At 43.6% G+C, this 14,432-nt stretch overlaps 1 protein-coding gene across 1 annotated transcript in view; it reads right to left on the bottom strand.

Annotated features, from left to right (window-relative positions):
* Positions 1-14,432, bottom strand: part of LOC126248552 (uncharacterized) — a 106,319-nt gene that overhangs the window by 37,444 nt on the left and 54,443 nt on the right. Inside the window, exon 2 of the mRNA XM_049949628.1 lies at positions 743-783. Coding sequence (XP_049805585.1) covers positions 743-783 — 41 coding nt within the window. The remainder of the gene's footprint in view (positions 1-742; positions 784-14,432) is intronic.

Raw genomic sequence — 14,432 nt, 5'->3', positions numbered from 1 at the left:
TTTGTTAAAATGTTTGCTCAAAATTTAGTGCTCACTAAATTTTGGAACCAGAGGGGCCTGCAGTTTGCGTATACTGTAGGGCTGGCCCTGAGTCAACGAGCTGTATGATCTTTATAAAACATTTACAATATTGAATCATAATTATTGTTTAAATAATTTTCTACAATATTGACAATGGAAACTCTGGCAGGAATATCAACAATGTAGGAAAAGACAGATCGCTACATACCGTAAAGAAGACCCAATTAAAAGACACTTACATAATGTTTTCAGCCACAGTCTTCATTAGTAAAAGAGACACACACACACACACCATTCATACAAACAAGCAAGCACATCTCATCCACATATGACCACTAACTTGAGCTTCTTGGGGCCAAGATGCTGGAGTTGGCGGTCATGTGTGTATGAGGTGTGCTTTCTACAATACAATCATTTTTACAAAAAAGACTTGGATCATGTGGTTCTCACTTATGGAGAATGTCATGAAAATGCATCAAGAGCAGAAGAATTATGTGCAGAACAGTTTTTAAGTAGATAATATTCAACAGGCCACACTTTCAACAATGCCGAAAGAAAGATTTATAAAACAGCCCTCCCCCGGTAAAACGTACTCAGAGTAAGAATGTGATCAATATAGCAAGAGGAGTACAAGTAACAGTTATAGTAACTAAGTTATGGAGATCATTAGTTTATTGAAAAATTCAGTATTTCTAGAACAGAAAGAAGTACCAGAACTTACAAGTATGGTAAATAACAGAAGAGCAGCAACTGTTAACCACCCTGTAACAGAAGAAAACATACTGTTATTAATTTTATCATTATTTAGTAGAGAAAGTTATACTCTTTCTGTAAGTGTAATTGCAAACATCAGTAAATTAATTATGATGATCAGTGTGATGCAACATATAGCTTAATACAGAATTCTGACAATAACAAAAATTATTGTGCTAAAAATAGGAGACAGCTCACAGTGTGTACTCTAAACAAACCATCAAGAAAACTGAAATCAAATGGAAAGCTATTTTATAAAGAACTTTTCAAAATACATGATATGTTCTACAATTTGGATTAATTATCACTGATGTTTTTTTGGGGTGATTTATTTTAAGTGGGTTTATCATTTTGGCCATGCAATGACTGATACAAGCAAATGATAGTTACTACTCACACTAAATGCAAAATAAATGTTATTTTTCCCTTTCACATTCCTATAAATGTTGTTTATGCAGCCATCATCATCATAAAAGTGAAAAAAGACAGTTTACATTATGCACCTTTATAATGGAGCAGATCATACAAGACTTCTGAATCAGGCAAGCTCTTTTATGTAAATTCTGAAAAGTGGCTTTAAATCACTTTGATTTTGTCTACAAGTCAGTGGTTGGTAGATGCATCCCTACTAATCTACCAAAAAGCTTGCATTTGTCATTATCTCATGTTCTTTGACACAGCAGCAATTCAAGGCCTCTACTTGTTACTGTCCTTCTAATCACAATGTTAGTAGCAATTATCTTATGCTAAATGTATGTCAAGGGAAATTCTTCTTGATCTCTATGGAACCAATTTCTATGGGGCTCTGGAGTATTTGTAGATTTTATGTTGTAATCCTTTTCTTGGAATTTTCAAACTACACTGAACATCTTTTGTCGAGTGTCAATTGTTTGAGACTTTTCGGTATTTCCCTCAAACTCACTAGCAAGGAAATTAAGCCTGTGACCATTCACACTGCCTTTCTTTGTGTATACCGTCCATCCAAAATGTTCTGAGATAGATTTTATTCCTGGCATATAAGAGATGTCTGCACAGAAATTACAATGCCAGTTTCAGCTAACGACTGTAAACAACAAATGTGCATTCAGCCACTCAGTCGTGAGCGGGCAGTGTTAAGTAGTGGATATGAGCCTGGAATACAAAACGAGAACAATTCTTTTCTGAAAAATGTCATCAGGACTGATGAGACTTTGTGCTATCAATATGAACCTGCCACAAAAAGACAAAGTGCAGAAAGTCACATGAAAGGTCAACACTTTGATGAGGTAACTGACATTCAAGCCAATGTGATATGGGAGTTGAGCAATGTCTGAAACAAGGACTTTTCTAACAATTTCATATGGTTTTACGAACATCCTGTGCATTGTACTCAATGGGGGAGAGGGTGGATGAGTGTCAATATATAACACCTGAAGCAATAAAACCACCATCTTAACTTTTCTCTGTTTTTTTATTAATCCAAGGCTAAAACTTTTTAGACTGACTTGGCACTCATAATGTACCCAGGCCTGATTTAAGATCATGTGAGACCCATAGTACTGATGAACAATAGGTGTTTGATAACCATTATCTGAGCAACATAATTAATCAAGACAGATGAGTCTTATTACCTTCAGTCACACAGCAAGGAAAAGTCACTGTTTAGAGAAGCACCATAGCTAGTTACATGATACTTGGTTATTTGAGTTCCTTCATAATAAGAAAAGTGTTAACCATCCTTAATGTCTAGACAGTAAAATGCCAAGATTCTTAGATCATGGAGGCAAATCTTGTCTTGATTCATCCCCAGGTGTAACTGAACCAGCACTGCTCATTTGCTTCACTTGGTTTTCAGGCAGTTACTTGCTCTCATCTAGTTAATGACGTCCTGAGTAAGCATTTCTGCCCCAGTTATGCTTCATACAAACAAGATGAATAAGGAAAACCATTTATATGCCACAGTGCTGACACACAGAAGGATTTTAATATTTGTACATTCACCTATGTATTTTATCATTGGTCACTATGTTTAGACAAAACTATATATATATATATATATATATATATATATATATATATATATATATATATATATATATATATATATATTAGAGGGAAACATTCCACGTGGGAAAAATATATCTAAAAACAAAGATGATGTGACTTACCGAACGAAAGCGCTGGCAGGTCGATAGATAAACAAACAAACACAAACACACACACAAAATTCAAGCTTTCGCAACAAACTGTTGCCTCATCAGGAAAGAGGGGAAGGAGAGGGAAAGACAAAATGATGTGGGTTTTAAGGGAGAGGGTAAGGAGTCATTCCAATCCCGGGAGCGGAAAGACTTACCTTAGGGGGAAAAAAGGACAGGTATACACTCACGCACACACACACACACATATCCATCCACACATATACAGACACAAGCAGACATATTTAAAGTTTGGGCAGAGATGTCAGTCGAGGCGGAAGTGAAGAGGCAAAGATGATGTTGAATGACAGGTGAGGTATGAGTGGCGGCAACTTGAAATTAGCGGAGATCGAGGCCTGGTGGGTAACGGGAAGAGAGGATATATTGAAGAGCAAGTTCCCATCTCCGGAGTTCGGATAGGTTGGTGTTGGTGGGAAGTATCCAGATAACCCGGACGGTGTAACACTGTGCCAAGATGTGCTGGCCGTGCACCAAGGCATGTTTAGCCACAGGGTGATCCTCATTACCAACAAACACTGTCTGCCTGTGTCCATTCATGCGAATGTACAGTTTGTTGCTGGTCATTCCCACATAGAATGCATCACAGTGTAGGCAGGTCAGTTGGTAAATCACGTGGGTGCTTTCACATGTGGCTCTGCCTTTGATCGTGTACACCTTCCGGGTTACAGGACTGGAGTAGGTGGTGGTGGGAGGGTGCATGGGACAGGTTTTACACCGGGGGCAGTTACAAGGATAGGAGCCAGATGGTAGGGAAGGTGGTTTGGGGATTTCATAGGGATGAACTAACGGGTTACGAAGGTTAGGTGGACGGCGGAAAGACACTCTTGGTGGAGTGGGGAGGATTTCATGAAGGATGGATCTCATTTCAGGGCAGGATTTGAGGAAGTCGTATCCCTGCTGGAGAGCCACATTCAGAGTCTGGTCCAGTCCCGGAAAGTATCCTGTCACAAGTGGGGCACTTTTGTGGTTCTTCTGTGGGGGATTCTGGGTTCGAGGGGATGAGGAAGTGGCTCTGGTTACTTGCTTCTGTACCAGGTCGGGAGGGTAGTTGTGAGATGCGAAAGCTGTTTTCAGGTTGTTGGTGTAATGGTTCAGGGATTCCGGACTGGAGCAGATTCGTTTGCCACGAAGACCTAGGCTGTAGGGAAGGGACCGTTTGATGTGGAATGGGTGGCAGCTGCCATAATGCAGGTACTACTCCTAATGATCCAACTCCCCAAGACACCATCCAAATTGAACCCTGCCTGGAACAGTTCCGTCCTCCGTCGCAGCGGGACCCACCTCCTCTTCCTCAAAATCACCCTCTCCAAACCTTCCAGGAATTTCTGACTTCCAGCCTTGCATCTCAATCCTTCTTAAAAAACCTTGATCCTACTCCCAACATCACCACTGCTGAAGCCCAGGCTATCCCTGATCTGAAGGCTGACCGATCCATCGTCATTCTTCCGGCAAACAAGGGTTCCACGACCATGGTACTTGATCGTCGGGAGTATGTGGCTGAGGGTCTGCGTCAGCTTTCAGACAACACCACATACAAAGTTTGCCAAGGTAACCCCATTCCCGATGTCCAGGCGGAGCTTCAAGGAATCCTCAGAACCTTAGGCCCCCTACAAAACCTTTCACCTGACTCCATCAACCTCCTGACCCCACCGACATCCCGCACCCCTACCTTCTACCTTCTTCCTAAAATCCACAAACCCAATCATCCCGGCCGCCCCATTGTAGCTGGTTACCAAGCCCCCACAGAACGGATCTCTGCCTACATAGATCAACACCTTCAACCTATTACATGCAGTCTCCCATCCTTCATCAAAGACACCAACCACTTTCTCGAACACCTGGAATCCTTACCCAATCTGTTACCCCCGGAAACCATCCTTGTAACCATTGATGCCACTTCCTTATACACAAATATTCCGCACGTCCAGGGCCTCGCTGCGATGGAGCACTTCCTTTCACGCCGATCACCTGCCACCCTACCTAAAACCTCTTTCCTCATCACCTTAGCCAGCTTCATCCTGACCCACAACTTCTTCACTTTTGAAGGCCAGACATACCAACAATTAAAGGGAACAGCCATGGGTAGCAGGATGGCCCCCTCGAACGCCAACCTATTCATGGGTCGCTTAGAGGAAGCCTTCTTGGTTACCCAGGCCTGCCAACCCAAAGTTTGGTACAGATTTATTGATGACATCTTCATGATCTGGACTCACAGTGAAGAAGAACTTCAGAATTTCCTCTCCAACCTCAACTCCTTTGGTTCCATCAGATTCACCTGGTCCTACTCCAAATCCCATGCCACTTTCCTTGACGTTGACCTCCACCTGTCCAATGGCCAGCTTCACACGTCCGTCCACATCAAACCCACCAACAAGCAACAGTACCTGCATTATGACAGCTGCCACCCATTCCACATCAAATGGTCCCTTCCCTACAGCCTAGGTATTCGTGGCAAACGAATCTGCTCCAGTCCGGAATCCCTGAACAATTACACCAACAACCTGAAAACAGCTTTCGCATCTCGCAACTACCCTCCCGACCTGGTACAGAAGCAAGTAACCAGAGCCACTTCCTCATCCCCTCGAACCCAGAATCCCCCACAGAAGAACCACAAAAGTGCCCCACTTGTGACAGGATACTTTCCGGGACTGGACCAGACTCTGAATGTGGCTCTCCAGCAGGGATACGACTTCCTCAAATCCTGCCCTGAAATGAGATCCATCCTTCATGAAATCCTCCCCACTCCACCAAGAGTGTCTTTCCGCCGTCCACCTAACCTTCGTAACCCGTTAGTTCATCCCTATGAAATCCCCAAACCACCTTCCCTACCATCTGGCTCCTATCCTTGTAACCGCCCCCGGTGTAAAACCTGTCCCATGCACCCTCCCACCACCACCACCACCTACTCCAGTCCTGTAACCCGGAAGGTGTACACGATCAAAGGCAGAGCCACATGTGAAAGCATGCCTTGGTGCATGGCCAGCACATCTTGGCACAGTGTTACACCGTCCGGGTTATCTGGATACTTCCCACCAACACCAACCTATCCGAACTCCGGAGATGGGAACTTGCTCTTCAATATATCCTCTCTTCCCGTTACCCACCAGGCCTCGATCTCCACTAATTTCAAGTTGCCGCCACTCATACCTCACCTGTCATTCAACATCATCTTTGCCTCTTCACTTCCACCTCGACTGACATCTCTGCCCAAACTTTAAATATGTCTGCTTGTGTCTGTATATGTGTGGATGGATATGTGTGTGTGTGTGCGCGCGAGTGTATACCTGTCCTTTTTTCCCCCTAAGGTAAGTCTTTCCGCTCCCGGGATTGGAATGACTCCTTACCCTCTCCCTTAAAACCCACATCCTTTCGTCTTTCCCTCTCCTTCCCCTCTTTCCTGATGAGGCAACAGTTTGTTGCGAAAGCTTGAATTTTGTGTGTGTGTTTGTGTTTGTTTGTGTATCTATCGACCTGCCAGCACTTTCGTTCGGTAAGTCAAAATTCAAGCTTCGCAACAAACTGTTGCCTCGTCAGGAAAGAGGCAAGGAGAGGGAAAGACGAAAGGATGTGGGTTTTAAGGGAGAGGGTAAGGAGTCATTCCAATCACGGGAGCGGAAAGACTTACCTTAGGGGTAAAAAAGGACGGGTATACACTCGCACACACACACATATCCATCCACACATATACAGACACAAGCAGACATAATTAATCAAGACAGATGAGTCTTATTACCTTCAGTCACACAGCAAGGAAAATGTCTGCTTGTGTCTGTATATGTGTGGATGGATATGTGTGTGTGTGTGTGTGCGCGAGTGTATCCCCGTCCTTTTTTCCCCCTACCGCTCCCGTGATTAGAATGACTCCTTACCCTCTCCCTTAAAACCCACATCCTTTCGTCTTTCCCTCTCCTTCCCTCTTTCCTGACAAGGCAACAGTTTGTTGCGAAAGCTTGAATTTTGTGTGTATGTTTGTGTGTCTGTCGACCTGCCAGCACTTTCATTTGGTAAGTCACATCATCTTTGTTTTTAGATATATTTTTCCTACGTGGAATGTTTCCCTCATATATATATATATATATATATATATATATATATATATATATATATATATATATATATATATAATAGAGGATTATGTTGAATCCTGTATCCCTAAAATTTGTGTTAGGTGCCTCAGAGCTGTCATAAGGAATTAATCCCTCATCCAGACAAGATCAAAATTATGCTACCATTGTTTCTCCAAATCCATTCCTCATATCAACATTTAAGTTTTTGAAACCTTATGTTGAATATTCCTGTAAGTCATCCTTATGATAACTGACATTAAATACAAAATTATGACTACAACTCAGGTGATAGACTGTTACCAAATCCTTAGAAAACAAAATATACCTCATGACCCCTTGAATATGAGAAATATTCCAAGGACACAACCTGCAGCATCTCCTATACGATATACAACGAGACCTAGACTTTCAGTTGCTCTGGAAACAAATGTTACAGGATTAGCAAAGTTAATAGGATCCTTGTGGTAAGATGCTGAAATATACTAGCTCATAAGCAGTTACTTTTAATCCGTACACTCTACATCTGGAATCATTGCAGTTAAAATAAATGACTTGTTGCAGGTGGATGAGGGACAAAAATGATATTGGATAGAATGTTAAAAAGATGAATCTTTGTAAATTCTACTGAGATGGGAAAAGAAGCAAAATCTACCATGGCAACAATGAGGCAGCGTGTAATGGTTGCAGTTCAGTTGGTTCTATGATCCCTTAGGAGGGTTTTTCATAGCATGACTGGGGTCCACTCATTAAGATTAGCTATTCAGTGACCACTTGTTTCCCTTTCTTCTACATCTTATCGATGAGTATATTATGGACACTTCTTTCTTCCAAGATTGCAACATTTATTATCACTCCACTTCATGCACATGTTGCTGGTTTCCAGTGGTCTTCTAAATAACTCAATCTTAAGCCTACAGAATACATTTGGGATTATTTATAATGGCAGGTGAAACATTGCAAACAACATCCCCATGATTTAGTAGCTACATGGGTCCATATTGTGAATGAATGACCTCAGCTGGATACAGTATACCAGAAGAAACTTATGGATTATTTTTCCCACTGAACTGATGTTACTATCAAAGCTAGAAGTGATGTTACATGGTATTAGCATGATCTCTCCAAGGGATGACTAACTTTTTGTTCAGTGTACTTATGATACATTGGGTCACTAGAGCATCAGATACATATGCCTTTTAGGTGGTGTCAGTGTCAGCACCTTAGTCCATAATGACTGAATTAGGGATTGACAAACCCTGTGCTCCCAAGCTAGGAGGTGGTTATCAGTATGATGGTGTAACAGCATGCACTGAAGGCAATGAGGATCTTGTAGTAAATACACCACATCACAACATCGGCACCAATCACTGACTGTTGCAGCCTGTGAGACTACTGACGGGCAGCAAAGTGCCCATGGGCACAGGTGGGCAGTCTTAGGTAAAAGGCTGACTTGTGGCAGCCAGGCCAGAACTTGCGCACCAGTTCTGCAAAGCCTGAGTGCATGCAGACAGGGTTGGCCCTGTGGCTAACCTACTCGTGAGCAAGCTGAGGGGCACCCAGCAGCGCCTGTGCACTATGGGTGTGGTGTTTGAATAGCTTGTATGATATATTTCTTCTCTTCTTTTGTTTAGTTCAGTCACCAGGTGAGAGGAATCCTCAGAAGTGTCCATAATTACTCTGCCTAACAAAGAAAGTAACCACCCAGTAGGGATAGTTGAATGTCAATGCAACTTTTTAAACCTAAACACCGTTGGTGGGTATGTAAGTGATTAGAGGTGCAGCTCTCTGTGACTGGTAGAACAACCAACAGAGTGCATTAGTCTTGTTTGTGTTGAGCATTGTTACCAGGCCTGAAAGTGTACAAAAGGGCATGAACTGCAGCAGATGTTGAGTGATAACTGTGAAGGGTATGGAAACGTGAAGCACTCGCACGAGAGAGCATTATCGGCACCTGACACAGTCACCATTTAGCTGACTGGTCAAATCGTGCAATATGCAGATTTGTGAGGCATCTGGATGGCAGTGGGCTAGTGTTGAATTGCATTGGAAAATGAAGACAGGCATACTTATCATCAAGGTTCTAAGTATACCACATCTGACCACCCCAATGGAGGATCACCATATTGTGCACCAAAATCCCTTTACAACTACACCTGCCATTCAAAAAGTAATGAGATTTCTTAACATTCTGTTCCATCTCACACCACTGATTGACGACTAGCCACAGAAGGACTAGAGAATTACTGTCCTATGCATAGGCTGCCATTAACACCACAACACAAGCAGCTGTGTCTGGATTGGCTGCAACTGGGAAGCATGGACTGATGGTAAATCGTGTCACGTTGTGTTGAGCAATGAATTGCAGTTCTGCACTACCTAATGGATGACAAGTATAGTGGTGACCTTGGGATATGATCCATTCTTTCATTGTTTTGGAGAGGCACAGTGGTGTTACTCCTGGTGTCATGGTGTTGAGAGCCATCGTGTATGACTCCAGGTCACAGTTGGTAGTGATTGAGGGAACTCTGATGGCACAACAGTGTGTAACAGAAATTCTGTGTCCTCATGTGTTATCTCTCATGTGAGAGAATCGTGACATTATTTTTCAACCAGGCGGTGCTCTTCCACATGTGGTACGTTTCTATGAACTGTCTTTGTGATGTTGAGGTACTTCTGTGGCCTCAAGACTCCAGATCTGCCCCGATAGAATATGTGTGGGACTAGCTCGGACCTAAACTCCATCCTAATTCCAGTATCCATGACATGAAGAACCAGTTACAACAGTTTTGGGCCAGCTTGCCTGAGAAGAAGATACAACAGCTTTATGAAACCATTACCAATGGGCTAAGTGCATGCATCAACATACTAATAAGTCTGATCATGCTGTCAAGTTCTTTATAAATTTGACTCGATTTTGCAATCACTGTCAATCCGTGAAATTTCAGTTCGTTTCCTCCTCCCTTTCTGGGTGCTTCACTTCTTTGTCAGGCTTTTTAGTTTCGAATAACGTTAGTTAACGTGTTTACTATACCATCACACAGCTCATGGCTAAGTAAATGAATAAGGTACAGTTGTCCTCAGATTGACTCGAAAGCTACAGAGATTTAGTAGACACGTCCCCATTCGAGGTAATACGCTCTTAACTTCATCTGAAGTTACCTAACTCTTGATTACCATTTACGTACTTAACAGTCGTGAATCTTAAATGCTGTTCATTTATATGTGTGTGTGTGTGTGTGTGTATGAGAGAGAGAGAGAGAGAGAGAGAGAGAGAGAGAGAGAGAGAGTGGGGGGGGGTGAGGGAGGGAGGAGAACGAAGGGAAAGGGAAAAGAAGGGGATTATTTCAGTCAGTTATTGGAGACACCTATAATTTTACATGGATCCTGTTCCACGATGCAGCTATGTATTTTTTACATACACAAATCATTGCCAAAGAAGTGAAAAGTGACATTAGAGGCAGTATAAAATCCGAGGAAAAACTCAGATATAATCCCCAACCTTTGGTTTTTTGATGTGACACTTACTAAGCCACCGAGCTATACACTAAGGTGAAAAACTCATGGGATATCTTCTAACATCGTGTCTGACCTCCTTTTGCCCGACGTAGTGCAGAAACTCGTTACAGCATGTACTCAACAAGTCGTTGGAAGTCCCCTGCAGAAATACTGAGTCATGCTACTTCTATAGCCGTCCATAATTGCCAAAATATTGCACGAACTGTACACGAACTGACCTCTCGGTTATGTCCCCTAAATGTTCGATGGGATTCATGTTTGGCAGTTTGGGTGGCCAGAGCAGTCGCATCAATTGTCCACAACAGTCTTCAAACCAATCGCGAACAACTGTGGCCCGGTGACATGTCGCTTTGTCATCCATAAAAATTCCATCGTTATTTGGGAACATGAAGTCCATGAATGGGTGCAAATGGTCTCCAAATAACCGAACATAACCATTTACAGTCAATGATCGGTTTAGTTGGGCCAGAGGATCCAGTCGATTCCATGTAAACACAGCCCACGTCGTTATGGAGCCACCGCCAGCTTGAACAGTGCTTTGTTGACAACTTGGGTCCACCGCTTCGCGGGGTCTGCGCTGCACTCGAACTCTACCATCATCTCTTACCACATTAATTGGGACTCATCTGGCCAGGCCATGGTCTTCCAGTCGTCTAGGGTCTAACCGGTATGGTCAGGAGCACAGAAGAGGCGCTGCAGGCGACGTCGCGCTGTTAGCAAAGGCACTCGCTTCGGCGGTCTGCTGCCATTGCCTATTAACGCCAGATTTCGCCACACTGTCTTACCGGATAAGTGCGTCGTACTGATTTCTGCGGTTACTTCACGCAGAGTTTCTTCTTTGTTAGCACTGACAACTCTAAGCAAACGCCGCTGCTCTCCATCATTAAGGGAAAGTCGTCAGCCACTGCGTTATCCGTGGTCGGAGGTAATGCCTGAAATTTGGTCTTCTCGGCTCGCTCTTGACACTGTGAATCTCGGAATATTGAATTCCCAACGATTTCCAAAATGAAATGTCCCATGCGTCTAATTCCAACTACCATTCTGCGTCCAAAGTCTGTCAATTCTTTTTGTGCGGCCATAATCACGTCGGGAACGTTTTCACACGAATCACCTGGGTACAGATGACAAATCCGCCAATGCACTGCCCTTCTATACCTTGAGTACGCGATACTGCCGCCTTCTATATATGTCCATATCGCTATCCGATGACTTTCATCAAGTCAGTATAAATGAGCTAGGTATTAAAATTGCAAATGTAAAGGTTCATGTTTCTATCCTGAGTGCTACTAGGATTTTTTCTATAACTTACCGCTTCTTTCACCACTAGCCATGATCTGTATGTGTGAAAAATGCAAATTTTCTCCTTGGTTCGGGTCCTCTTGTAACTGCCTAAGCAATTCAATTCATAGTTCGGGGAACGACGAAGGAATACGGGCTCCAAACAGTGCCACACCTATTAAAGCGCTGCAGTTTTGCAGCTGCACAGGATGGTCAGCTAGTTGGGAATATTTAGGAGTTTTTGCAGAGTTTTATTTCAAAGTCGGTTTTCCATTGAGTCAAGTACTCTCCCAGTATAATACCACCAGTGCCTACGTGCCAAACCAGCCTGTCCTTCAGGATAGAAGCAGTTCATTATAGCAAAAACCGCTGACAAAAGTTGCCTTCAGCCATCTGCTGACTAATCTGGCGTGCTTTGCACCGTGTTAACCAATAGGGAACGTGAGAAGTGAATCACGTGTGTGGGCGCTGCAGGGTCTTGGTGGGCAGGGCACTATTGCTTCTCTTTCGTGGTTTCCAGTTTTGAGACAGAGCAAATCTCTCATCTCTCTTGCACTTCAGCCTTTAGGTGGAGCAGACGGGTCCTCCGTGTGTCTCTGGCCCTGCTTCCCAAGATAAGACACACGAACGCGTAAACGCCACAACTCCCGTCCATTAGTCGTTTAATATTTTTGTCTAAACCCGTAGACTCGCAGTCAACCTTTACTTCCGCCCCAGGGCAAAAATGGTTCAAATGGCTCTGAGCACTATGGGACTTAACATCTGAGGTCATCAGTCCCCTAGAACTTAGAACTACTTAAACCTAACTAACCTAAGGACATCACACACATCCATGCCCGAGGCAGGATTGGAACCTGCGACCGTAGCGGTCGCGCGGTTCCAGACTGTAGCGCCTAGAACCGCTCGGCCACTCAGGCCGGCGCCCCCAGGGCACGTCCTTTCTGTATTTTATTCCAAGTTCAGTAAGCTGAACTCTTATTTCATCACCTCGCTTCCGACGCGTCCCGCTCCGCATCCTGTGCAAAATCAACTTCCAGGCTGAGAACAGCTTTACCATATCTTACCAGAAATATCATACAGTCACCTGAATACTGGGCAGAGATATTCGTGATACTCTTGTTTCTTTACTTCTTTTCTAGTATTTACATGCAAAGCAGTAATGAATCTCGTGAATCTTATTATTTTATCATTAACCCGCCGCCGTAGCTGAGAACAGCTTTACCATATCTTACCAGAAATATCATACAGTCACCTGAATACTGGGCAGATAAATTCGTGGTACCCTTGTTTCTTTACTTCTTTTCTAGTACTTACATGCAAAGCAGTAGTGAATCTCGTGAATCTTATTATTTTATCATTAACCCGCCGCCGCAGACGGGGTCGCAAACGCACGCCTGTGGGGTGGCGCTCAACTCGCAGATAAGCCGGTTCATATCCTGGAGGTGGACATTTTCACTGCAATCTTGGCAAGGGAAGGAGAGGTGGTGACGGAAAATTTCTGATCACCAGTTTTTGCGGCAGTGTCCTGGATAAATTCCAAACCTCCTTGCAGTGTCCCATGAAGTGAGGACATGTGACACTGTTGATACTGATCGGTCTTCGGATGGGGTTTTAAAGATCAGTGGCCACCTCGGTGCTATTCGAAAGGAGTAAGCTATGGGCTGGCACCGGATTTCTTCTCTCATCATCATCATCACCATCATACAATACAAGTATAACACTACACTTACACGCATCAACCACAATCACCTACACTCCACGAATACACATTCGACATTTACATTTTTTTTATTTGCTGTTCAAAAAGCGCGCGCGCGCGCGCGCGTGTGTGTGTGTGTGTGTGTGTGTGTGTGTGTGTGCGCGCGCGTCTCCATGTTGCGCCTCCCCCCCCCCCCCGCTTGCCTGCCCCCCCCCCCGCCCCCCCACATACACAGAGAAAGAAAGAGAGAGAGAGAGAGAGAGAGAGAGAGAGAGAGAGAGAGATTGCGAGGCTTAAGAGAGCGGACGTTTCGTGCGGTTCTGTCTACGGGTGACTGCCGTTGCAGAAACCTAGAGATGTGGGATCCCTAGCGAGGCAGCCTTATCGGATTACAGAAACCGTTGTGACGGAACGGAGCAGTTGAGATGTACACCGTGTGACACCGTCGCGTTCACTATTCAAGAGCATGCAACACTGAAATGTGTTACCTTCTGTGTAAAAACTGTTTCGTATATGAATACTATAGAACAACTAATAACCAGTCTCATAACAATGCATTGTCTTGATGGGATTCAAAGACCCGAGTAATTCTTTTACGAATGATGATTTCCTGTTTGTTTGCAGTTACTTTCACGTCAGTGCTCCTCTGTCTGGTAGAATTCAGTTACTATGGCCCAAACACTAATTAGAAGTTTTCACAACAAGAAATTTATACAGAAAAACACAATGTTTAAAACTGTGAAAGAAAAAGAAAAATCGTGGCAGAGAAATTCAGTGGAAGTGGTGCGATATATTGGGACTGTTTCACCTGGGTGGGTTTCGATCTTTATTTTTGCTCAACTAAAAACAAAGCAGGTATTTATCAAATAGCTTAGGTAACAACATTCCTCTTAAAATCGAAGA

Source organism: Schistocerca nitens, chromosome 3 (genome assembly GCF_023898315.1).
Source record: "Schistocerca nitens isolate TAMUIC-IGC-003100 chromosome 3, iqSchNite1.1, whole genome shotgun sequence".
Classification (NCBI taxonomy): Eukaryota; Metazoa; Arthropoda; class Insecta; order Orthoptera; family Acrididae; genus Schistocerca; species Schistocerca nitens.
This window is presented reverse-complemented; position numbering and strand designations above follow the sequence as displayed.